The sequence below is a fragment of the Acinonyx jubatus genome, chromosome D2 (assembly GCF_027475565.1).
Source record: "Acinonyx jubatus isolate Ajub_Pintada_27869175 chromosome D2, VMU_Ajub_asm_v1.0, whole genome shotgun sequence".
Taxonomy (NCBI): domain Eukaryota; kingdom Metazoa; phylum Chordata; class Mammalia; order Carnivora; family Felidae; genus Acinonyx; species Acinonyx jubatus.
Window position 1 is genome coordinate 41,753,770 of NC_069393.1, and position 25,005 is coordinate 41,778,774.

Below are 25,005 nucleotides of genomic sequence, written 5' to 3' on the forward strand. Positions count from 1 at the left end.
CAGCTTCAGCTCAGGTCATGATGTCATAGATCATGGGTTCAAGCTTCGCGTCGGGCTCTGTGCTGACAGCTCGGAGCCTGGGGCTTGCTTCAGATTCTGTGTCTCCCTCTCTCTCTCTGCTCCTCCCCTGCTTGTGCTCTGTCTCTCTCTCAAAAATAAATAAACTTTGAAAAGGTTACATACGGTGTGATTCCATTTATATGACATTCTTGAAAGACAAATCTGTAGTGTTGGAGAACAGATCATTGTTTGTCAGGTGTTATGGGTAGGAGGAGGGTGTAACTGTGATCGGACGGGAGATTTTCATGTGAAGACACTGTTCTGTGTCCTGGTTGTATTGGTGTTTATATGTGTTTTAAAATTCATAAACTATATACAATAAGAAAAAATTAATTTTACTGAATTATATTTACAATAGACAGTAATGGTGCTATTCATTTGTCAAAAACTTGGAGGCTTTCTTTAATTTCTTAGTGAAGGAGGAACTCATGGAAAGAAGAACTGGCCCACTGTCTCATAGCTTGCTCTATTTGAATGGAAAAGTATTCTCAGAGTCAAGGAAATTGTATGATGATTTTGCTAATATGTACTCAGAGTTTTAATTCCAATGAGGCTTGTGGGAAGCCTCTAGGAGCCAGAGTATACAGATTCAGGTTCTCATTGTCATACTCCTAGCTTATAGTTGTACTAGATGATCTCCCAAGTAAAATAGGTATATGTGGATGTTGGCTCTAAAGAAGTACAGGCTTGCCAGTTAGAGGAGCCTGGCATAACAAACATGGGAACAAAAACTCTTTCCCACATTAACTAGTCTCCATGTTACATGGTTTTCTTTCTTTGTATAATAATGTAGTTCCTAACCTGTGCAGATGACAGATTTCTAAGCTGGTGAAGAAAATTGCAATAGATTTAAGTTTTTTTCTTCCTCTCTTTGCTGAGATCCTTACTGAAAAGTCTTAATAATATCTTCGATATAATTCTGAGAAACATAGTCCTCTTATAAAGATGAATAGGGGAAAATTGTCTGAGTTTGCTGTTAGAATCCAGTCTTTGACTCTGTACTATCTCTTTTGTCAGACTCCTTATTCAACATCCTTCATTTGTCATCTGTGTGGTGGTGACTCCTTCACCTCAAATCTCTTTACCCCACTCCACTCATATATTGTCATTTACTGAACAATGTCTTCTTAGTGCCCCTTACCCATTTAGCCCATCCCCCCTCCAGCAACTCTCTGTTTGTTCTCTGTATTTAAGAGTCTCTTACGTTTTGTCCCCGTCCTTGTTTTTATATTATTTTTGCTTCCCTTCCCTTGTGTTCATCTGTTTTGTATCTTAAATTTCTCATATGAGTGTAGTCATATGATATTTGTCTTTCTCTGACTAATTTTGCTTAGCATAATACCCTCCAGTTTCATCCACATAGTTGCAAATGGCAAGATTTCATTCTTTTGATTGCTGAGTAATACTCCATTGTATATACACATATCACATTTTCTTTATCCATTCATCTATCAATGGACATTTGGGCTCTTTCCATACTTTGGCTGTTGTTGATAGTGCTGCTGTAAACATTGGAGTGTATGTGCCCCTTCAAAACAGTACACTTGTATCCCCTGGATAGATACTTAGTAGTGCAGTTGCTGGGTCATAGGGTAGTTCTATTTTTAATTTTTTGAGGAACCTCCATACTGTTTTCCAGAGTGACTGCACCAGTTTGCATTCCCACCAGCAGTGCAAAAGTGAACCTCTTTCTCTGCATCCTTGCCAACATCTGTTGTTGCCTAAGTTGTTAATGTTAGCCACTCTGACAGATGTGAGGTGGTATCTCATTGCGGTTTTGATTTGTATTTCCTTGATGATGAGTGATGTGGAGCATTTTTTCATGTGCCAGTTGGCCATCTCGATGTCTTCTTTGGAGAAGTGTCTATTCATGTCTTTTGCCCATTTCTTTACTGGATTATTTGGTTTTTTGGGTGTTGAGTTTGATAAATTCTTTATAGATTTTGGATACTAACCCTTTGGTAAGTCATTTGCACATATCTTCTCCCATTCCGTTGGTTGCCTTTTAGTTTTGCTGATTCTTTCCTTTGCTGTGCAGAAGCTTTTTATTTTGATGAGGTCCCAATAGTTCTTTTTTGCTTTTGTTTCCCTTGCCTCCAGAGACATGTTGAATAAGAAGTTGCTGCAGCCAAGATCAAAGAGGTTTTTGTCTGCTTTCTCCTCCAAGGATTTTGATGGCTTCCTGTCTTACATTTAGGTCTTTGATCCATTTGGAGTTTATTTTTGTGTATGGTGTAAGAAAGTGGTCCAGGTTCATTCTTCTGCATGTCACCGTCCAGTTTTCCCAGCACCATTTGCTGAAGAGACTGTCTTTATTCCATTGGATATTTTTTCTTGCTTTATCAAAGATTAGTTGACCATACGTTTGTGGGTCCATTTCTGGGTTCTCTATTCTGTTACATTGATCTGAGTGTCTGGTTTTGTGCCAAAAACTGGTTTTTCTTTCCTACTTAAGTCCATTTTGTACACAGCAGCCAGAATAATATTTCTTTAGTGCAGATCTCAATTTACCACTTGAGAAAACTTATCAGTCATTGACATAAAGTCCAAGCTCCTTAATATAGCCTAAATAGTGGTTCATGATATAGATCTTCTCTATATTTTCCCTTTATACTCTGTGTTTGCGTGTTGTCTTAGTCACCTAAGACTACTATAACAAAATACAGTAGACTGAGTGGCTTAAATAAATTTCACATTTTTGGAGGCTAGAAGTTCAAGATCATGGTGTTAGGAAATTCATTCCCTGGTGAAGACCCTCATCCTGGCATGCAGACAGCCACCTTACTATATCCTCAACATGGCAGGGAGAGAGAGTGTGTATGCTCTGGTCTCTTTCTCTTCTTATAATGACACTTATCCCATTGTGGGGGTTCCTACCATCCTGACTCTGCCTAAACCTAATTACCTCCTGAAGGCCCTACCTCCAAATACCTTCATATTGTGAGTTAGGGCTTCAACATAAGAATTTTGGGAAAGTACAAACATTCAGTCCATAACAAGTATTAGCAAACTACTTGCAGTTATTTACATTGAGCATGTCAGTAAACTGTGTCATGTTAGTCACATTTGACCAACTACCTTGTTTTTCAGAGCCTGCAAAATAAGAATGTTTTTTACATTTCAGGTGGTCACACTTTAGTTATCTAAGTACCTACATAATATACCAATTTTGTCTGTGAGCCTGCAAAATCTAAGGTGTTTACTTTTTGTCTTTTTTTTTTTTAATGTTTATTTGTTTTTGAGAAAGAGAGAGAGACGGACAGATGGAGACAGAACATAAGTTGGGAGGGGCAAAGAGAAATGGAGACACAGAATCCAAAGCAGGCTCCAGGCTCTGAGCTGTCAGCATAGAGCCCAATGTGGGGCTCGAACCCATGAGCTGTGAGGTCATGACCTGAGCCAAAGTTGACTGCTCAACTGACTGAGCCACTCAGGCGCCCCTACTTTTTGTCTTTTAAAAACAAATTTGCTGGGGCGCCTGGGTGGCGCAGTCGGTTAAGCGTCCGACTTCAGCCAGGTCACGATCTCGCGGTCCGTGAGTTCGAGCCCCGCGTCAGGCTCTGGGCTGATGGCTCAGAGCCTGGAGCCTGTTTCCGATTCTGTGTCTCCCTCTCTCTGCCCCTCCCCCATTCATGCTCTGTCTCTCTCTGTCCCAAAAATAAATAAACGTTGAAAAAAAAAATTAAAAAAAAACAAATTTGCTAACACCTAGAATAGATTATGCTTTTTTGCTTCTTGTGCTCTTAGCATACTGTTTATGCAGAAGATATTCTCTTTCATGTTCTAGAGGCCATATTTGTTTGTTCTTTGGATTTTTGTGACTTAACTTTGTTTTAGGTTGTCTCTGACATGCCAAGTCTTAGATATCCATCCATTGTGCTTTCAAGGTACTTGAGCCATTACCATATGTAAAGGAACTGTCTGTTTGAGGGAAAACAAGTAGCCTTGGAGGGCTGTTGTGACTTTGTTAAATTGACATTTTATATGTAGAGCCCTGGGGTGTTGGATGGTGAACCCCAGTTCAATTAAAGACCACAAGGGAAATTGAAATAGAGAAGTTTATTATTAACAAGTTCTGGAGAAGTACTCGGCATGTCTGAAAGGGCCATACAAGCGCAGACTGGGAGAGTCACAGGACCTGGGGTGTGTGACTTTATTAAGTTCAATGGCTAGAATGCTTTGGGATTCTTAAGCTAAGGCAGGATTGGTCAATTCAAACCAGAATTTTGGTAAGCCCTGCGATGGGCTATCTAAGAGGTGCCCAAAGAAAAGGCCCTGGGAGGTGGGGTGATTGTTGCTCGTGAGGGCTATTGGGGAAGTCATATCAAGAACTTATATTTACTTTTGACACTGGGGCTGTTTTCTAGGGCATGCACTCATGGGAGGGTTAGTTTCAATTCAAGGCCCCTGCTGGTCCCTTGGCTATACAAAATAGATACTGAGCAGTGATATCATAGTGTAGTTTAGCATGGGTATATCATGTGCCTGGAGTTGTGCCTTGCATATATTGTTTTTATATGTATTGAATTATTGAGAGTGTGTCTTATATTTGCTATGTGGAGGGGCAGGGTCAATTTCCCTCCTCCAACATTTGTTTAGATGTCAAGACTGATGAGGCCACATGTGCACTAAGAGGGTATGAAAAGATTTATTACTCACATAATGAGACTTTCTGGGGAGAGCAGGGCTCACACCCAAAGTGGTCTGGAATAGTTTGAGTGAAGGTAAGAGGGGCAGGCAGCTCTGGTTTTTATTATGGTTAGGGAATGGGCCAGATTAATGGGTTCCCACACTCAGGCTAGGTTTCTGTGGTTTGAACTTCTCTGCTAATGCCAAGAGGTAGACATTTTCCAACATGAAGTTATGCATATTATATAAAAGCTTACTACAGAAAAATAAAAAATATAAAGCATAAGTAACTACATATTATCTCACATAATGGAAAAGGATAACAGTGCTTTGGCTTATTACCATCCTGAAGTTTAAATGTATTTTTTAGCATTATAGATGGAGTCACATTACACATATGTAATCTTCTTCCCCCCACCCCATTCACATAGGAATAGACACTCACATGTGAATAGACAAATTTGTGAAACATTATATGCAATTTTTTATTGGTGAGTGTTAGCTTTGGGGCATAAATATGGATGGTTTTTCCTCCCTCTCTTCCTCCCTGTGACTATTGATAACTGATTCCGCTTCCTTTCCATTGGGTTTTCTTAGTACCTTCTCAGAGTGATATCATAATTGTTCCATCACTTTTATATTCATTAGAGCAGGCTCATTCTTACTCTTTAAGACTAATTTTTTAAACCTTTCATTATAAAATGAAACCTACAGAGAACCCCACAAAACAAATGTAGGGTTTAGTTAGAACGTTGAACATCTTTTTGGCAGCGGTCAGTGGTGGCACTGCTGCTTTTGCTGATTGATGTGTCTCAGCAAGGTCTGCTCTGGACTTAGAAAATGAGGTTCTATTGCCTTTGAATCGCTGCTGTGTCCTTCATTACCAGATCTGGCTGAAGGCACCCCACCTCATTTTGTTTCACATATACTTGTACATATACAAACAGCCAAATGTTTTTATAGAGGATGTGATTTTTTTTTTAGTAAAATTACATAAGTCAATACTTATTGCAGAAAATGAGAAATTACAGGTACTCTGACAAAGAGAAACAAAGAAAAGAAAAACTCCATAACCAATGTTTTGGTTTCCTTTCAACTTTTTTCTTTGCATACTATACAGTGGGTTTTTCCCCATAAAATGGATAATTCTGTACATGCTGTTGTAGAGACCTAGTTTTTTTTTTTAGTTAACATCTGGGCCTTTTCAGTGGAAAAAATGTATTTTTTCATTTAAGATGAAAAACATTTTGTGTTTACACCAATACTTTGCACTTACATTTAGGAACATAGAGTTTTTATTAAATTTCCATGTTTTTTCTTTTTTATCTTTTAAAGTTTATTTATATATCTTGAGAGAGAGAGAGAGAGCAAGCAAGGGTGGGGCAAAAGGAGAGGGAGGGAGAATCCCAAGCACTGACATTGCGGTGCCCAGTGTGGGACTCCCAGCTCACAAACCAAGAGATCATGACCTGAGCTGAAATCAAGAGTTGGATGCTTAACCGACTGAGAATCCACTTTTCAACAAACACCAATATAGCTATTTTCATTTACATCCATGTATTCATAATCATCTCAGAATAATAACACCACTACTACCAACCATAATATAATTACTGAAAATAGTTGGAGAATTTTTCCTCACTTGAAATAGTTTCTCTCTGAGTGTAATACTATTAACTTGATACACCGTTAGACTCATTCATTTTAATTTACTTTTGTTTTATAAGGATTCATTGAAATATTATTTGTAAGAGCAAAAGATTGGAAACAACACAGTCTGTTTTTTCCCCAATTGACATCTTTTCATGTCTATAAATACATTTACATTATTATTATTTTTTTTAATGTTTATTTTTGACAGAAAGAGAGAGAGAGACTGAGTGTGAGTGGGGGGAGGGCAGAGAGAGGGAGACACAGAATCCAAAGCGGCTCCTGACACTGAGCTGTCAGCACAGAGCGTGACGCTGGGCTCAAACCCATGGACCATGAGATCATGACCTGAGCTGAAGTCAGATGCTTAACCGACTGAGCCACCCAGACTCCCCTTTTCATTATTCTTTTGGAAGAAAACATAATATTCTGTTGTATAACTGTATCATACTTTGTGTTTAGCTATTTTTCCATTCTTGGACGTTTCTCTTTTTTTTGCCTTTCTGAATAATGCTGCAATTAGCCATACTTACACATACATTTTCTGCATTTATCTATTGCTGGGTGATAAATTCTTAGAAAGGAAAAATTTGCCTTTTTAAAAAAGGTTTTAGCTAGGGACACCTGGGTGGCCCAGTCGGTGAACCATCTGACTTCCGCTCAGGTTATGATCTCACAGTTCGTAGGTTAGAGGTCCCACATCGATCTCTCTGCTGTCAGCATAGAGCCCGTTTTAGATCTTCTCTCTCCCTCTCTCTTCACCCTACCCCCTTTCACACAATCTCTCTCAAAATAAATAAATAAACATTTTTAAAAAAAGGTTTTAGCAAAATTTTGACAAATTGCTTCCAGAAAGTTTATGAATCGAATCCCATCTGGAGTATTAATGAGTACTAGATTCTTTTCAATTGTGGTAAATCACCATTGGTATTAACATTCTTTCCTACATTATATTTATTGGCTGTTTATTTTCTATTTTGTGAATTGACTATTATGGCCTTTGTCAGTTTCTTTCCATGTCCAACATTTTAATTTTTATTTATTTATTTGTTTATTTATTTATTTTTAGTTTTTATTTTTTGACTTTTAAGAAGACTTAAATACTAAGGACAGCAGTTAGTTCATGATGGAAATAGGTTCTGTGAAATATCCCTTTTTCTGTCAAGGTTAAATAATTATCCAGAGGTGGTTTTGTTTGTTTGTTTGTTTGTTTGTTTCTACTTTTTTAGTAACAATTACTCCATTTGCTTTTAGTTCTCAGTGTATCTTGGAAGAAAGGCCAACAACACAAAATTGGAAAGATTTGGATGGAATACGTGACATAGGGAACAAATGCTAATTTTGTTTATATCATCTGTAATAAAATACCCATCCCCATTCTATAAGAGCTTTTCAAGTCCATAATCTCTAAGTTATTTAAAATTCTGTAGATTTTTAATCTTTTTATTTATTTATACTAACAAAAGTTCTTACAGTATTGAATCAGTTCTTGGATTGGAAGGATCTGCTAGTGGGTTACAGGTCAAACTGAGTTCCTAACTTTAAACTTTATTTCCTAAACTAGACTTCAGAATAAGAGTCCTTGAAAGCAAAACATTACTTTTCTCAGGATAGGTGATAGCTAGCAAGGTTGCACATAGAACCTAGGAGTGGTTGCTTATACCAATTTGACTGGTCCAGTCCTATTAGTCTTTTATAGAAAAAGAACAAATTAAGGCAAACTGAGGAGATAGTGGTGCCAAAGGTAGTAGTAGGTGGGTTTGGCACAAGAAAGGAAACGGAATGATCATGTTGTTAAAGGCTTTCATTATTTTACATCAGTGGTCCAATTCCTAGATATAATAAAACATAACCTTGCACACCAAATATGAATAACATTTGGAAGATTCTTTACCATCTTTGATTATTCATGTTATCAGGGAAATTGGTAAAAGCACGGACTCAGGAAATAGACCTTCTGTGTTTGCATCCTGTTTTGGCTTTGTGCATTTATTTCCTGTAATTGTACTAGTCACTAAATCATAAGGTTATTTTGAAGATTAAATAAATGAATTAATATTTGTAAAGTACTTAGAACAATATCTTGCAGATAGTGAGCATTGTGTAAGTTTTAAAAAATAAATTAAAAAAATTATTGGTGGGAGGAAGAGTAAGAGAAGGATATTACAAATAGCTTCACAAGTAAACCAATTAAATCTTTTTTATTAGATTTTATTTAAAAAATTTATTTTTACTACACAAACACTGAGTAAATTCAGACTATTAGAGAGTGTTGTGTCCCAAACTAATGATGACATACATTTTTTGAGCTAGGTTATAGCATTTTTTTATTGCTTTTATTCACAGGATATTCTGAATAATCTTGAATCATGTGACCTTGAGGATGATGACCTTATGCTTGATGTGGATCTGCCTGAGGATGCACCTCTTGAAAATGGTAAGTAGGAACAATATTCAACTTCCAGAGGCATATGTAGTTGAGCTGCTTGACTTTGGCCAATTTAATATTTGTTATATACGGACTTCCTAATCCCAATGGAGGAAGACTTTTCAGACTGAGAATCATTCTTAAGTGATGTTAAATAGATTGATTAATTTGCAAATTTATTTTATTCTTTGAAACCTGATTTTGTACATCTTAGATATAATTCTGTATGATCCAATAAAATTGTATGTATATACCATGAACTAAGTGGTAGATAGGATTTGTCCTTTTTTTCCTTGTGTACATATCTAGCTTTTTTCCCTTTAGTTTCATTTTAATTTTAAGAAGAAATACATTTAGAGAAATAGATATCATTTCCCTTGTGAAATAGCGGTAAAACTCATTAAATTGGTAAATATTTTTAAAACATCAATTCTGAAAATTTTAGAAAGATTAATTGTGGGCAAATGGTGACCTTCCAGATGAATCATTCCACCTTTTTTACTCTCAAATCCACACCCTTCCTCTCTGGATCCCAACTGCTAATGTGGGGATTTAGACAATCCATATGCAAGAGAGGCCTGGGTACTCTTGCTCCCACTGACTTAATATCTTAGGATTTTCTATCTTAAGGTCTGATCTAGAATCAGAGATGAGCCTAAGAAAGCTCCTGGGGCAAGGGTTGAAATGGGAATACTCCTTCTGGATGGAGGAACGGCTCCAGAAGATCTGTGGATTCCCTGTCAGTCAACATTTGCATAGTCTCTCAGGCCTCCCAGAGGCCAGAGATGAACCAAACACGGTGGTAAAGTCCTTTTTATATGTGATGCTAGAAAAGTACAAGGATAGGGGCGCCTAGGTGGCGCAGTCGGTTAAGCTTCCGACTTCAGCCAGGTCACGATCTCGTGGTCCGTGAGTTCGAGCCCCGCGTCAGGCTCTGGGCTGATGGCTCAGAGCCTGGAGCCTGTTTCCGATTCTGTGTCTCCCTCTCTCTCTGCCCCTCCCCCGTTCATTCTCTGTCTCTCTCTGTCCCCCAAAAAATAAATAAAACGTTGAAAAAAAATGCCTTCTCTTTAAAAAAAAAAGAAAAGAAAAGTACAAGGATATGGTGCTATTGAGGGCACTAGGAGCTCACAGTTGTCACATTGTTCAGATTCCTCCCCCCCCCCCCCCATGCTCCCAGGATGCTGTGTAACAATCTCAGAATTTTGGTGACTTTCAAAATAAACATTTGTTTTCCTTATTCATGGATTAGCTGGGACAGCTCAGACTGTGGGACTGAGTTCGCGTCTACTCCTTGTTTCTTCAAGACCAGGATTACCTGGAGCAGGTTGCTCTCGTGGCACATGGCAGAAGGACAACAGGCCGAGCAGAAATGTGCATGTAATATCTCTTAGGGTCTTGACAAACCATTGAAAATTATGGGGGAGAACTGAGACAATGATCCAGGAGATTTCATGTGAAGTTTTAAAGGCTTGTTGTGAGGAGTGAGTGATAAACTTCCTTGGAATAAATCACATCCTAGATAATGCATTTTTTGTCAGAATTTTAACAACTTTTCTTTGGAAACTTTGTATCCTCTCTGAGCTAAAGGAATCAGTCTTAGAGCCTCCTTCATCTTTAGAGGACAACAAAGTTATCTTCATATTAGGTAAAATTAGAATCACAGGGAAATTTAAAGTCTTTGAGGTCTTGGGTTGGGGACTTGTGAAAAGTAGGAGGGAACTTCTGAGGTATAACATCTCATATTGTAGATTTTCTAGGAGATGGCAAACAGGTATTGACTGTTTTGAGCTAACGGAACACTGAAGAAACAGAATATAGGTCTAAAATATGTAGCCTTCAAAGGCATTAAACATAAACTAGTATTCCATTTGGTACTCCTAGGTATTAAGGAATGACTGTTCTCTTTATAGTTCTGAGTTCCTGGATGACTATACCCACCCACCTGAGTTTTTTTGATTGGGAAGAGAATAGGAATGTTATAAGGACTGGTGTAAGGTATAAAGTAGTCTTTTAATATACTTTTGACTATTGATTTTTATTCCCTTTAGCTTCTGGGTTTTGTGGCTGTTATGCAGATTTGGGTGTATGAATTTTCATGTATGAATGGGTCACTCTGAAGCCTGGTGAGTTCACCATTGCTAATTCTGCCAGTATCAGTGGAATTTTTACCAACAAAAAGACTGAGACCTTGTTGAGATCTTTACTTTGGGTTTGATTTTGGACACAAGCTTACTATTAGTGTATTATGAATAAGGGATCTTCTGGGATTTCAAGGAAGAGGCCATGAGGAGAATATTTATCTGGCAATTACACTTGTGTAGTAAATCATGACCTATTAGGTGTCATATGTGATAACACAGAGGAGGAAGAGTGCTTGTTGGTCCAGTGTTTCTTGGATACTTATGGGCTAGGATTTGGGACCTGAGAGGTATTGGAAATATCCACACCTGAGTTTTTTGGTGACATTGAGGGGGAGATGATATAACAATAGTAGGGTTTAAGGTTGATATTGTAGTGCCTGTAACAATAAAACATCTGCAAGATTTTCTTTTAATATTTAGAGAAAATTATCTTTTGAGTTCAAGGGTAAAACTGGAAATTGGGTACTTGATTTTCCCTTCAGAACACTTTGATTAATCACCCATTTTATTTTTCCTCTTTTATTTCTTAGGTGATGCAGGATACTTGTTTTTCCAATGCCCTGCTGTTAATAGTATCTATAAGTGTACTAAGAGACTTCTTCCTCTAGTGTTTAGTTGGCTGTGGTGGAAGCATCTAGTTGTTATATATGAAGGACATAATTTTATTCTGAGTCTTATTCTGATTTTTTCCAGGGCTCTTTCTAAGCATTAGACGCCTGGCAATGAGGCTATACTTATCCTATTTCTGCCTTTTTTTCACAGAAAGTAAGAAGAGAGACTGGGTTATATCTCTTTCAGAAACTATCTCCAAATGCTATCTAAAGGTGTTAGTCTATTCTTGAAGTCGGCAGTGGATTTATCCTTTATTTCCTTACAGAATTGAATCCGAGCCCAATCTGTGTTCACAGAGAAGACTTTGTTGACAGCCTCTGCAAGGCCTCTTGTAACCTCTTCTGGTTTTTTTGTGTACTTGATGGAGTTCAGTTACACAGTACCCCAAAATATGGCACCTTGGCATACTGAACATTTTAAGCCCAAGGAGTTTGAGTAAATGGCAGAGGCAGGGAAGTCCCTCTCCCCATTTCTGCCCCTCATCCTCCTTCCCTGAAACAGGTCATAAAACCTTCATGTGAGAGGTGCTCCCCTGTACCAGAGAAAAGGCACCATTCTTAATTCTAGGGATGCCAAGAAGAATCCTAACAAATAGGACTTGCCCAAGTTTCCCCCAGTTTACTACAGTTACCTCATACTCTTTAACTGTCATATTCCTCCATGACTGTCCACTCTACATCAACACAGACCTGTTTCTTTGGGTCTGTCTTTCCTTCTGAAGCCTGCCGTGTCACATATTATATTAAATACATTTGTATGCTTTCCTTCCATTAATCTGTCTTGTCAGTTTAACTTTCAGATCCTAAGAGAGTCAATGAAAACTGTTTTCTACACAGTCATGGGTTCTTAAATCACGTGACTTTCAGATTTTTCACGCTGTGCCTTTTCCATTCTATTTTTGCAACTGGGGTTCCCTTTAATGTATGAACTAATGGGTAATAGATCTAGGAGCCCTAGATTATCAATTCTAAAACTTTTCTAAATTCCTCTGCAAATTTCTCCCAATCTTGTTGAGACTTTAGAAAACATCCAGCCATGACTTTCAGCTTAGAGACCTGACCTGGTTTAAAATCAGCCTTATGGGATTTTCCCTCTTCTGAAGGAGATTTAACTTTAAGAGGTGTTGAGCCTTTGAGGTTTCTGGCCAGCTTCAGGGTAGGGAAACAGGTCAAGGGAGAGATGGGTCAGAGGAGGAGCATAGAATGAGAGAAGAGGAATAAAATGAGAAAGGACTGTAGGTTTCAGTTGCAGGAAGGAAGGATCTAAAAGAATTGTTTTAATTGTTTTGCATTTTTATTTTACCTTCATCAAGGAATCTCTTAAGGAAACAATTTGGATCTTTCTTTTGACAGACCACTGAGTATTTGAGACGTGCTTTTTTTTGTTCAAAAGTGTTTCTTTTTTTTTTTTTTTTAATATTTATTTATTATTGAGAGACAGAGAGACATAGAGTGTGAGCAGGGGAGGGGGCAGAGAGAGGGGAGACACAGAATCCGAAGCAGGCTCCAGGCTCTGAGCTGTCAGCACAGAGCCTGACACAGGGCTCGAACCCACAAACTGTGAGATCATGACCTGAGCCGAAGTCGGATGCCCAACCAACCGAGCCACCCAGGCGCCCCCTAAAGTGTTTCTTAAATTAACCGTTCAGGTTGTATCAAAAACACAATTGTGTTGCTTTATTATTTCGCTCTGGAACATCTGATGGTCACACATTGTCTACAGATTAAAGCCTAGCATTTGGCACAGTTATAGTATAAACCCTCAGGCTTGTGACATCCCCATAGTGTATATCTTGTTCCGTGTGCTTCTGTTTTTAAACTTTTCTCTGTTGAAAAAGATGCCTTTCTAATTACTTCCTGAACCCCACTCCACCGAGTTATGGTACCTATTAAATTGCACTTATTCCATGTTATATTTCCTAAAGGATATAGTCATATGAGTTCTAGAGTATTGTTCTTGATCACTTTCCAATTACCATATTTTCTTCTGGAGATTTATCTTTCTTTTTCAGTAGTAATTGTGTTTAGTAATAACAAGGTTCGTGATTTTTTTTTTTTTTTTACATGAGCTTTTCTTCTTTCAGATTCAGAGCTTTTCTGATCAGATTGTAAAACCTCCTGCAAAGCACATTCTTTCTAGCCTTTGTAATGTGTAATTTCTTCCTGCCATCTTCATAGCCAGTTGTTACTCACAGGTACAAATACTATTTGTGTCATCCATTATGACTTTAAGTAATCAGAGAAATAATCTAGGTTGCTTTTGGTGTTATATTTTGTTCCTTTTATAAAATCAGAAAAAATGAGTATGATGAGTAGTTGAGCTAGGCATCCCCACGTCCCATATGTTTCATTTAGCTATCTATATTAGATCCTCTTTCCCTCTCCAAAGGGTAAAGGTCCTGATGTTATCTGTCTCCTACTCACAGTAAAAGAACTAAAATCTTCTGCCTTTTACTTCTGGAGCTGGAAACCCCCTTTCACAAGGCCTTTTTTTATTTTCTAGACCTCAATTCAGAGTTACGGTGAAATCTGGTGTGTAGGATAGTTGTGATTGCCATACTGGATTAAAATTCTTCAAAGTTGGATACCTTTCGGTTTACCTCATCATACCCTATGGTATTTCATGTTCAGAGAGATTTATTTTCTTTCTTTGGGTCCTGTTCCCTCATTGGCTATGGAAGTGGTTTTGATTTATCTCCATCTTATAATTTTGTTTGCTTTCCATTTCCTTTGCTATATTATTTCTTTCATTCTGTCAGAATCTCTAATCTTCTCTAAGAAACCATCACTAATATTATTTCACATTATCTTCTTAGTAACATTTTAAAGTATATAAACATATGTTTGACGAGTGCCTCAGATGGGAGTACAGTTGACCCTTGAACAACACAGGTTTGAAATGCACAGGCTCATTTATATGTGGGTTTTTTCAATAAAAATAGTACAGTACTACAAATGTGTTTATCTTCCTTATGATTTTCTTAATAACTTTCTTTTTTCGATACAGTGCAGTACTGTAAATGTATTTTTTCTAAGATTTTCTTATTTACATTTTATTTTTTCTAGCTTACTGTATTGTAAGAATACAGTATATAATACATATAATGTACAAAATATGTGTTAATTGACTGTGCTATTGGTAAGGCTTCTGATGCACCATAGGCTATTAGTAGTTTAGTTTTTGGGAAATCAAAAGTTATGCATGGATTTTTGACTGTGCAGGGTGTCCTGCACTTCTAACACATTGTTCAGGGGGCAGCTGTATAAGCAGGATCTTAGAGTCTTGGAGCAGTCATGTATCTGAGAATTTAGGCCCTTCTGTCTCAGTTTCTACCAATACTCTTTTATGGTTGTGGCAAATATTTGTTTCCAGTGTTTATTTGCCATTGTGCCTGTGTTGAGTTCTTGTTTCAATAAAGGTTCTTTCATTTGTAGTCTGTGTGTTGAACCAAGAACCTCTTTAGTAGACACAAAAGTGGCATATCAATTTTATGCATTTTAATTTCCCACAGTATTTAACACCATCTCCTCACCTGTTTGCTTTGTTCCTTTGCTTCTTGTTACTCTGTGTGCACACTGTTGATGATATCCTAATTACATATCAGGTTCTTATTATGACAGAATTTCTTGTTTGGGGAGTAAGTGGAATTTTATCTGCTTGAATTAAGTATGAATTCAGGGCATTTAAAAATAGATACAGATTATCCCTCAGCTATATAGAATTGCTGCAACTAAAGTAACATTTTAATGCCATGTAGAAATTCTTGATGAGCTTAACTGAGTCTCAGAGTATAATACAAATGTGAACTAAAATCAGTTTTGAGCCTTTTTAGGATTATTTTTAAATTAATTTTTCCTTTCTGATCTCATTTTCTACTCCTGATTTTTTAATTATAACGGTCACCAATGCCTTTATTTATCTAATTGTCAGGTTTTCTATAATTGAACTTAAAAAAGTAGATTGTAATTTATATCAATAAAATGACAAGAAATTGTTTGAAATAATTTCAAATGTAAGGCTTCTTTCACAAATTTTTTCTTAAAATTTTTTTAAACTATAAAATATGTAGTTTTTCCCCCAAATTGATTTTTCTAACCATTATAAACAAAATTTCAAAGTCTTTTTAAAAGTTGTACAAAATTATTACGCATTTAGGGGCGCCTGGGTGGCGCAGTCGGTTAAGCATCTGACTTCAGCCAGGTCACGATCTCGCGGTCCGTGAGTTCGAGCCCCGCGTCAGGCTCTGGGCTGATGACTCAGAGCCTGGAGCCTGTTTCCGATTCTGTGTCTCCCTCTCTCTCTGCCCCTCCCCCGTTCATGCTCTGTCTCTCTCTGTCCCAAAAAAAATAAATAAACGTTGAAAAAAAAATTATTATGCATTTAGAAGAAATATGTTAACAGTAAATTTAGTGTGTATGAGAATTGAACATCTATACTTTATTTTAACTACTTATTTTGGAGTGGGAAAGTTTGTTTTTATCTGGTATACTGTAATGAAACACTTTCCATATTTCAAATTCAAGTTTGAGTTAAGTGAAAATAATCATTTAAAGAATGAGTTTTTTAAAATTGAGGATTCCATTGATTTCTACAGCTTCTTTATGAAGTAATTCTGAGCATTCAGGATTTGAACTTTCTCATGTAATAATTTGCAGACTAGAGAAACCTTTCCAGCGCCTGGCTTGGGTTAGTGTTCAGTTGTATTTTTAGTAACAGTCCTAACTCAGTAGCTATGTAACCACTGAGCGAAGATGGAGTCACAGGGCAAACTGGGCTTGCTTCCCACAGGGAGGGCTGGGAGTTGAGCAGGAAGGAAGGCCTGTTTGTCAGTGCCTTGTATGCAACTATGTCTGAGTAGGCAGCCGACGACACAATGTCTCCCTTGTACAAAGTAACTCTTCTAGTGAGTGCTCAGATATGTGAGGAAAAAGTGTTTTGGGTAAGTGAAGGAGAAGCTTGGGGTATTTCAAGGAGATTCTTTTCGTGTTTTTTGGCATTTGGATTTCAGGGAGTGTGCTATTTGTTGCTGCAAAGTACTGGCTTTGTTTTCAGTGGCATTTTAGACTTTTTGAACAATCTCTACTGTAGACAGATTGAAGTGTCTTACTTTCTAAAATTGTGAGCTAATTTAAAAAAATACTATTCATTTGTGATAAAAACTTAATTTGTGCTTCTTGAAACCAGTGAAAGTTAATTGTGGCATTCATTTTGGAGAACGAATTCTCTACTAGAAATTTACTTTGTCTGACCATTTTCATTCTGAAGTCAGAACCAGCTAGTGATAATGATGAAAAACCTCTTAAAACTGATTACTGGTGTTTAAAATGTATAATGTTGATAACAAGGATAATATGCTTGTTTGAAAACACTGTTACTTAACTGCCTGTGATACGAAAGTTTTATAATGTACTTCAATTTGAATACTATAAAGTTTTCATCAAAAGAACTGGTTATTTTTCTTCTGGAAATCTTGATTTTGTGATTAGATAATATAAATGGCTGGTATTTTTAGAATATCATTTTTATATTCTCAGCAGCATTTAATTATCAAGTCATAAGTAGTTAACTTTTACAGAATGTGTACATGTTTATAGTGTTTTGCTTTTGAATCTATCTAGTGGAATGTGACAATATGAACCGTTTTGACCGGTCAGACAGAAATGTTCGGCAGTCTCAGGAAGGATTTTGGAAAAGGCCACCCCAGAGGTGGAGTGGACAGGAGCATTATCATCTCAGCCATCCTGACCACTATCATCACCATGGAAAAAGTGACTTGAGCAGGTGAGTCTAATTTAGATTATATTTCCTATCTTTTGATTAATTTTGAATCATAATTTCCCTCTGCCCCAAAAACTATTTTTTAATCTGGTTTTTAGAGGCACCAAAAAATATTTCAAGTTATATGTGGTACTAATTGGAATAATATGTCTTAATTCTTTCATTAGCTTTACTGTATATAAAAATATTTTACTTAATGTCTGCTATTTGGACTTTGTTTGATGTTATTTTCTATTTCTCATTTGGGAATGATTAAATGTTGAAAATTTTAAGTTAACTATTTTAAAAATAATGTTTAAAGTTAGTGCCAAGTGATTTGTTACTTTTGCTTATATAATGAATTAAAACTTAAAAATTCCTCAAGTACTATTAGAAGCAGAGGAAGATACTGTACAATGCTAAAATTCTTTTTCTTTTTGAAGCATAGTATAATCTTTAATTTGATCAGAGTTTATATATAATATGGCTTTTGTAGTCAGTCAAACCTGGGATCAAACTCTGGCCTGACACAAATTAGCTTTGTGAGTTTAGGTAATTTATTTAAACCTTCTCCACTCCAGTTTATTATCTGTAAAACAGTTAATAATACCTTTCTCTCAGTGTTCAAGGATTAGGCACAAAAGTGCTTTGAGCAGTATATGGTTTATGGTAGACACCCAGTGATGGTAGTTATTATTTGTTCTCTTTTCACTTTCCCATCTCATTCCACTAGGGATTTGAGATCATTTTGGGGTGCATTTACAATACAGATAGTAAAATTGGATGAAGAAACTATGGAAGGAAAATGTATGGCCCCATATAGTTCTTGAACAAAAAAAATTTGGCTTTAAGAAGCAGCAAAAGCTGGGGCACCTGGGTGGCTCAGTCAGTTGAGCATCCGACTTCAGCTCAGGTCATGATCTCCCTCGTTGGTTTGAGCACCATGTTGGGCTCTGTGCTGATGGCTCAGAGCCTGGGGCCTGCTTCTGATTCTGTGTCTCCCTGTCTCTCTGCCCCACGCTCTTGTCTCTCTCTCTCAAAATAAATAAACATTAAAAAATTTAAAAAAAGAAGGCAGCAAAAGCAAAGAACATAACTTTATCCATTGCAAGATTTACAGTATACATAAGGTAAAGGATGTATTTCTCCTAAATTGACTTGCTTTCATGAGACACAAACCTGAAAGAAGTTGCTTTGCATGAGTTCTTATAAGGGAAGTACCTTGTGATATAGAGGACAGGTCTCAGACAGCTTCCCAAAGTAAAAGTAATGACAAATTCCTTAAGTCCCTTTCTTACTTATGTTCTTCATTGTAAGCTACAAATAAGTCTAGACTAAGTGAGAAAAGGGAGTTCTTCAGTGGGTCATGAAATAATGAAGTTTAACCAAAGATTCTTCTGTTGGTATGATTAAATGCAAGGATAAAATTTAGAAGATCTAGAAGAATGCATGGAGTATGTATCTTTCCAGGCATTATTTTGGCTGTTGTTTCTTATAGCTAGGCTTTTGATAAGGAATGGACATTGGAGAGTTATTATTGTCAGTCAAGAATATGATGTAAAGACAGTCATGGTTGGTAAGATTATGCTTCCCTCATCTTTGATGGTTCGTTTATAAGAAGGTAAAGTTAAGGCCAACTTATGAAAATTTAGAAGCCTAACTAAAATGTGAACCATTGCTTATACTTCTGATAAGATTTATTCATCCATTTAATAAATATTCATCGAGAACCTATGTTGAATTCTGTGCTAAATTCTCAAGCTGGGGGATGAATTTGGAGAGAGTGTGAGAGGTGATAGCTGTGGATTGGTAATGGCTTCTTGGAGCATTGTTTTGGGGATGGTAAAAACCATTATGCAGTACATGAGCTTAGTTGGAGTCATTGCAGTTAGTTATTGGTTAGATAGAAGGTTCATGTGCCTCTTCCATCCCATACAAAGTTTAGTTAGTAAAAACTTCCTAGATGTTGAGTCTGTGGGAGAGACAGGTATGTAGGCAGTTATAATATTTGTCTTTGTTATAATATAATAGTATTTGTGCAGTTCAAGGATGATGGTTGCTTTAAGAAAGTGATTTATATAGGATTCCAGAAGCATGTAGCAACTGGTTTTTGTCTAGGGTAGTTGTGTGTAAAAGGAAGTTACTATTGAACTGGTAATATTGACTATAGAGATTGCAGAGGAGTGGTTTCTATAGGAGAAAGATGAGTGTTCAGATGGAAAAAATAGCATGTGTAAAACCATGTGTGAGTAATGTGGCATTTTCAGAGAACTACTATGAGTTTGTTTCTAGGTCATTTGTAGGAATGGATAGATGTGATCTCTAACTCTAAAGGCAAAATTCTTTATTTTAAGGTAAAAGATGGCAAGTTTTAGCTTGAAATGGGATTATTAATCAGACTGTCCCAAATGGAATGAATTACCTGGATGGAAGTAGTAATCTGTGTCCCTGGAAATGATCAAACTGAGGCTGATTAGTCATCTTTCAGAAAAGATACCATTTTCCAAACACAATATTCCTGGATATTAATAGGCATAGAAAAGCAATTCTCTGATCAAATGAGTAGGAAATGAATAAATTAAAGTTTTTTAAAAAATAGTTTGCTCCACAGCGCCTTAAATATATAAATACAGTACTATGATTTTGCAAAATGTGGTAAAAGAATATGTAGCCATTTCCCAAAACATATGACCACAGATCCCTTTTATACAGTGTATTTGGAGGGAGTAGTGATTTGTGGATCATCCACACTGGTGATTCTCAGGGAGGAGAGAGAAGTGCACCGTATTCTTGGGGGTTGCTAATTTGACTCATTTAGCACAGAACTTCCCAAGAAGTGGGCACCCTGGTTTGTCATAAATAGTTATAGTTTATTGATCCCTCCAGGTTTTAGAGTGGCTGTGTTGGTTTGGGACATCTAGATCCCCTAGAGCTTGTTAGGAGATGGGTGGTAAAGAGAGAAACCTCACTCAAGACAAGCCTGACTCTCCAGCATATCTTAAAACTATTATTTTCTCTCTATGCCTTGATTTGAAAAAGTTTGGATGTCCCTAACCCCAGGGCCTTTTTAACATTACATGTGTAAAAGTGTCTCTACCATTCCATAACTTCTTGAGGATTCCTTTTCCTGTCTGTCCTTTAATTCTCCTCATTGTCTTTTTTTTTTTTTAATTATGCCTTAATCTGTTTTACAGGGGACTGTAATTATAGGAATTGTCTTATCTGCAATTCAGTGGTTCAGAACCACTGACCAGTTTCCTTTATGGTTTTTTTTTTTCCATAATACTATGCTCTCCTCTCCTTATCTGGCCTAAGCTTTCACTACTGTTTCTCCCCAACCTCCTTCTTTGCCTACACCTTCCACTATGCTATATGGAATTCTTTCACATCCTAACCAACTCACACTCTTGACCTCTTTGCTCACATTCTGATTGTAACTGAAATCTAACTCTTTCCTAAATGTACTAATTCCCTAGTAGTGTTTTTATATGAAGGATTCTTATTTTCCATTCACTCTAGTACTTCACTGTTTAGAAGTGGGGTCTTTGTCTTCACTCCTCATTTGTTTCTAAATAAAGTATTCTTCACTGTTATTACTTTGAGACTTAGAGCGTTTGGCTGTGTCAACCCCTCCTTATTGGTCCCTACCCCTGCCTCACAAAATCTTGGCCATTGGCTCATTTTCCCTCTTCATTGTAAACTTTGCTACAATCCTGACTGTCTCCAGTGTTCATGTATATGGTTCATATAACCCCCTGAACCCTTAGTTCCTTAGGATTCTCTCTGTATAAGATCATGTCATCAGAGATAGATATTTTTCTTTCCATCTAGGTGCTTTCTTTTTTTTTTTTTTTTCCTCCTGCATAATTTCTATGGCTAGAACCTACAATGCAGTGTTGAATAGGACTGGTGAGAGCAAACATTTGTGCCTTTCTAATATTAAGGATAAAGCATTCAGCCTTTCACTGTTATGTATGATGTTAGCTCTGCTTTTTCAGTCTTTATCAGGTTGAGGAACTTCTAATCATACTTTGTTGAGTGTTTTATCATGAAAGGGTGTTAGATTTTGTCAAATACTATTTCTGTGAGTATTGAGATAATTTTTTGGCCCTCATTCTCTTAATGTGGTGTATGACATTGACTGATTTACATATGTTGAACCAATTTTACCTTTCTTGGATAAATCCTACTTGGTCATGGTATGTAATCATTTTATGTGTTGCTAGATTCCATTTGCTAGTATTGCGTTGAAGATTTTTATGTGTATATTCATAATAAATATCAGTCTATAGTTTTCTTTCTTCCTTTCTTTCTTTCTTTCTTTCTTTTTTTTAAATGTCTTTGTCTGGTTTGGGTATTATGGTCACATAGATTGAAAAGGGAAGTGTGTCTTTAATTTCTATTTTTGGAAGAACTTGTAGGATTCACCAGTGCAGTTATTTGGGCTTGGGCTCTTCTCTTCTTTCTTTTTTATTATTTATTTTTAAATTTACATCTAAATTAGTTAACATATACTGCAATAATGATTTCAGGCATAGAATCCAGTGATTCATCCCCTACATATGACACCCAGTGCTCATCCCAAAAAGTGTCCTCCTTAATGCTCCTTGCTTATTTAGCCCATGCCCCCACCTGCAACCCCTACAGCAACCCTCAGTTTGTTTTCTATATTGAAGAGTCTTTTATGTTTTGTCCCCCTCCCTGTTTTTATATTATTTTTGTTTCCCTTCCCCTATGTTCATCTGTTTTTTATCTTAAATTCCACATGTTAGTGAAATATGATATTTGTCTTTCTCTGACAAATTTTGCTTAGCATAATATACTCAGGTTCTATCCATGTTGTTGCAAATGCCAAGATTTCATTCTTTTGATCTCCAAGTAATATTTCATTGTGTGTGTGTGTGTGTGTGTGTGTGTGTGTGTGCGCGCGCGCGCGCGCATGTGTGTGTGTATACGACATCTTTATTCATTCATCTGTTGATGGACATTTGGGCTCTTTCCATACTTTGGTTGTTGTCAATAGCACTGCTATAAATATTGAGGTGCATGTGTGCCTTTGAAACAACACACCTGTATCCTTTGGATATGTACCTAGTAGGGCAATTGCTGGGTTGTAGGGTAATTCTATTTTTAATTTTTTGAAGAACCTCCATACTGTTTTCCAGAGTGGCTGCACCAGTATTTATTCCCACAAGCAGTGCAAAAGGGTTCCTCTTTCTCTGAGTCCTCGTCAACATCTTGTTGCCTGAGTTGTTAATTTTAGCCATTTGACTGGTGTGAGGTGGTATTTCATTGTGGTTTTGATTTGTATTTTGGGCTTGGGATTTTCTTTGTGGAAGGTTTTTGACTACTAATTTAATTTCTATAGATGTTCTGTAGACATCTATTGAATTTTGTTAGTATGTAGTATTCAAGTCTTCTATTTCTTTGCTGACTTTTTCTTCTGTCCATTAATAAGGAGGAAGTAATTAAAGTCCAACTTGAATTTATCTTGTAGGGAAGGTCTAATAGCAACACATTTTCTCAGTTTTTGTTTATATGATGATGTTTTAATTTCTCCTGAATTTTGAAGGCTAATTTTTCTGGATATAGAATCCTTGGTTGATAATCTTTTAAAATTTTGACTCTCATGCTTTCTGATCAAAAATCAGCTGTTAATCTTACTGAGCTTGTCTTCTACATGATGAATCCTATTTTTATTTTTCTTGCTTTGTTTAGGATTCTCACTTTTTTTCTTTTTTTTTTCTAGTTTTTGACAGTTTATGATGTGTCTATTATATTTTGGAGTTTGTCAAGCTAATGATTAGAAGCATTTTTTTTTTAATGCCCTGAACCATTAAGTTATCCCAGCCTTTTACAACGGTGTGTGTGTGTGTGTGTGTGTGTGTGTGTGTGTGTGTGTGTATGTGTGTGTGTGTAGAGATGCTTTCAACAACCTGGTAAGCAGTTTGTAGCTCTGCCTTAACCTTCATTTCCTTCTTTTTGCTCAGGGACTCAAGGAGAGCCAAAGATGAGAGGTTAAGTTCTTCTCAGGTATTTCCTTGGCATGCACAGAGCCCTACACAGGTGTATGGCCTTCTCTATGTCCAAGAATATGTTGGGGGTATTTCAGAGCCTCCTGTGGACATCTCATTCCTCAGGTTTTTCTTTAAAGTTTTTTTGATCATTGCCATTTCAGGCAGGTTGAAATTTTAAGCAGTGGCACTGATTTTTTTCAACAAATGTATTAGAGATAAGGCTGTTCCCAATGAGAGTCTCCAAATTAGTTCAAATGAAACAACAGCTGAGAATGAGCCTTTTCTAGGAGGGTGTTAGGTCAAATAGTAACTATTTTCTGGAAATGGTGCTTTTGAAAGAATTCCAAACCCGGTTTACCACCCACTTCTTCCTGCCAGTGATTGCTGAATTTCACTGCTGTTATGCTTGTAAGGCTCTTATTTTCCAAGCTACCACAGAACTGGGCAGATAGGCATAGTAATAGAATAAATTAAAATGCCACAGGCTTGTTCTTACCAAGATTCAACTGGGTTTTTTTTTTCTTTTGTTTTTTAAATAAGTGCTCCTTGGTTGTGGCAAGCATTTCTATATTACTGGAAAAGTTGATTTTAACCAATTTGCCAGTGTTCTCAGTGCTTTTATGGAGGAGTGGAGTTTTTGGAGATATTTATTCTGCCATTCTGCAAATATTTCCTTCTGTCTTTTAATTAATAGACTTCATTTTTTAGAGAAGTATTAAGTTTAGAAATATTGAGCAGAAAGCACAGAGAGTTTTCATTTACTCCCTCACCTTCTTTTATACAATTTGCTCTATTATTAACATCTTGCATTAATTGTTAAAGTTCATGAATTGATATTGATATACTAACTAAAATCCATAGTTTACATTAGGGTTCACTCTTTGTGTATACATTCTGTGACCTTTGACAAATGCATAATGATATGTATCTACCATTAACTTATCATACAGAATAATTCACTTTGCTTAACTTCTCATGTTCTCTGTGTATTATCCCTTTCTTCTCTGCCCACCCCCACCAAGGCAAACACTGATCTTTTTACTGTCTCCATAGCTTTGCCTTTTCCAGAATGCCATGTAGTTGTATGTAGTGTTTTCAGATTGGTTTCTTTCACTCAGCAATATCCATTTACATTTCCTCCATGCCTTTTCATGGCTTGATAGCTCATTTCTTTTTATCACTAAATAATAGTCCATTGTTTGGATGTACTACAGTTGTTTATCCATTCATTTCCTGAAAGATATCTTGATTGCTTCCAAAATTTGGCAACTACGAATAAAGCTGCTCTAACCATTTACATGTGTAAGTTTTGAACTCATTTTGGTAAATATCAAGCATGTTTGCTGAATTATATAGTAAGATATTTAGGTTAGTAAGAAACTGCCAAATTGGCTGTACATTTTGCATTTTCTCCAGAGGTGAGTGAAAGCTCCTGTTGTTACACATCCTCACCAGCATTTGGTGTTGTTTTGGATTTTAACCATTCTAATAATCATTTGCAGTTGCCAAATGATATATAATGTTGAACATTTGTTCACAAGTTATTTGCCATTTGTATATCTTCAGTGAGATGTCTGTTTAGAACTTTACTCATTAAAAACATTTTTTTTAACATTTAATAATTTTTGAGAGAGAGAGAGAGAGAGAGAGCCAGCATGAGTGGGGGAGGGGCAGAAAGAGAGGGAGACACAAAATCTGAAGCAGGCTC

At 36.7% G+C, this 25,005-nt stretch overlaps 1 protein-coding gene and 1 long non-coding RNA gene across 11 annotated transcripts in view; both read left to right on the forward strand.

The window, feature by feature from the left end:
- CCSER2 (coiled-coil serine rich protein 2) overlaps positions 1-25,005 on the forward strand; it is a 194,025-nt gene that overhangs the window by 87,157 nt on the left and 81,863 nt on the right. For 8 of the 10 annotated variants that reach the window (XM_053207372.1, XM_027062458.2, XM_027062460.2 and 5 more), the window contains 2 exons: positions 8,686-8,776; positions 17,142-17,304. In XM_053207372.1, coding sequence (XP_053063347.1) covers positions 8,686-8,776; positions 17,142-17,304 — 254 coding nt within the window. Of the gene's footprint in view, positions 1-8,685; positions 8,777-11,441; positions 12,926-16,026; positions 16,463-17,141; positions 17,305-25,005 lie in introns of those variants that run through there. The other 2 variants (XM_027062462.2, XM_015067093.3) reach the window with 2 other exon arrangements.
- LOC128312662 (uncharacterized) lies at positions 21,600-23,828 on the forward strand. Its single transcript, XR_008292228.1, has 2 exons — positions 21,600-23,170; positions 23,201-23,828. It is a non-coding gene; the product is annotated as an uncharacterized LOC128312662 (long non-coding RNA).